We start from the raw sequence: 853 nt of genomic DNA on the forward strand, positions 1-853 counted from the left end.
TAGATGAATCTGGTGTCCATGCAACGTCGGATATGTTTAATGTATGGCCCTTTAGACAGTATGTTTCCTTTTGAGCCGAAGCTGTGTCCCAGATACGAACGGTCTTATCAAACGAACCAGAGGCTAGTAGAGCGCCGTTGGGGGAAAACTCGACGGTATAGACTGCACCCAAGTGACCCTAAGTATATATTCAGTACAAGGGATAGTATCAGCACTTTTTTTTCTCTTACTTTAAGTTCGTAACGCAATTGAAAAGGTTTCCCATCACGAGTGTCATGAGGATAAACTAGATGTTGGAATTAGTCATCGTAACAAGTCTGTAAAATAAGGGCATCTACTTGATTGAAATGGTTCCATGTCTCCACTTGCTTCCTGGACAACCTTTGAAATCATCTCTTTTCCAGTAGGTGATACTTCATTACCAATAACAAATGGTCCTGTTTTGTATGGTATGCCTCCTTGAGATATAGAGGCTGCATATCTTGCTGACAGGTCATAGATGCTTTTCTTCAAGGCGATATTCTCTTTATCTAATATGTCAACCTTTTGTTTAAGCTGTTTTACTTCTTTTAATAGCTTTTCTACTTGCTGATCTCGATTGATTCCTAAAGAAGAGGTTTTTGAAGAAGAAGGTGGTTGTCTTTGACTAGGCAGCACATCCATAATTTAGCACTTGGAAGATATCAAAATGATGTCGCAAGAAAAAAGAAAAAATTAAAGTGCCGCAGTTTTAATACGATACACACACTACAATCACACATAATTCAGTTTCGTACGAAAATGTAAATTAACCTTCCGCAAATTTTGTACCAAATGTTTGGAAAGCCATTGCTCATCCCCTTCAGTGTTTGGA

The 853-nt window shown here is 38.6% G+C and overlaps 1 protein-coding gene across 1 annotated transcript in view; it reads right to left on the bottom strand.

Annotated features, from left to right (window-relative positions):
* RHIMIDRAFT_280072 (WD40 repeat-like protein) overlaps nucleotides 1-725 on the bottom strand; it is a 2,019-nt gene extending 1,294 nt beyond the window's left edge. Inside the window, exons 1-3 of the mRNA XM_023612879.1 lie at nucleotides 339-725; nucleotides 231-286; nucleotides 1-178 (exon numbers count right to left, since the gene is read on the bottom strand). Of these exons, the coding sequence (XP_023467357.1) occupies nucleotides 1-178; nucleotides 231-286; nucleotides 339-663 (559 nt within the window). The 5' untranslated portion in view covers nucleotides 664-725. The remainder of the gene's footprint in view (nucleotides 179-230; nucleotides 287-338) is intronic.
* Between the last annotated feature and the right edge of the window lie 128 nt (nucleotides 726-853).

Source organism: Rhizopus microsporus (genome assembly GCF_002708625.1).
Source record: "Rhizopus microsporus ATCC 52813 unplaced genomic scaffold scaffold_6, whole genome shotgun sequence".
In the NCBI taxonomy this organism is placed as follows: domain Eukaryota; kingdom Fungi; phylum Mucoromycota; class Mucoromycetes; order Mucorales; family Rhizopodaceae; genus Rhizopus; species Rhizopus microsporus.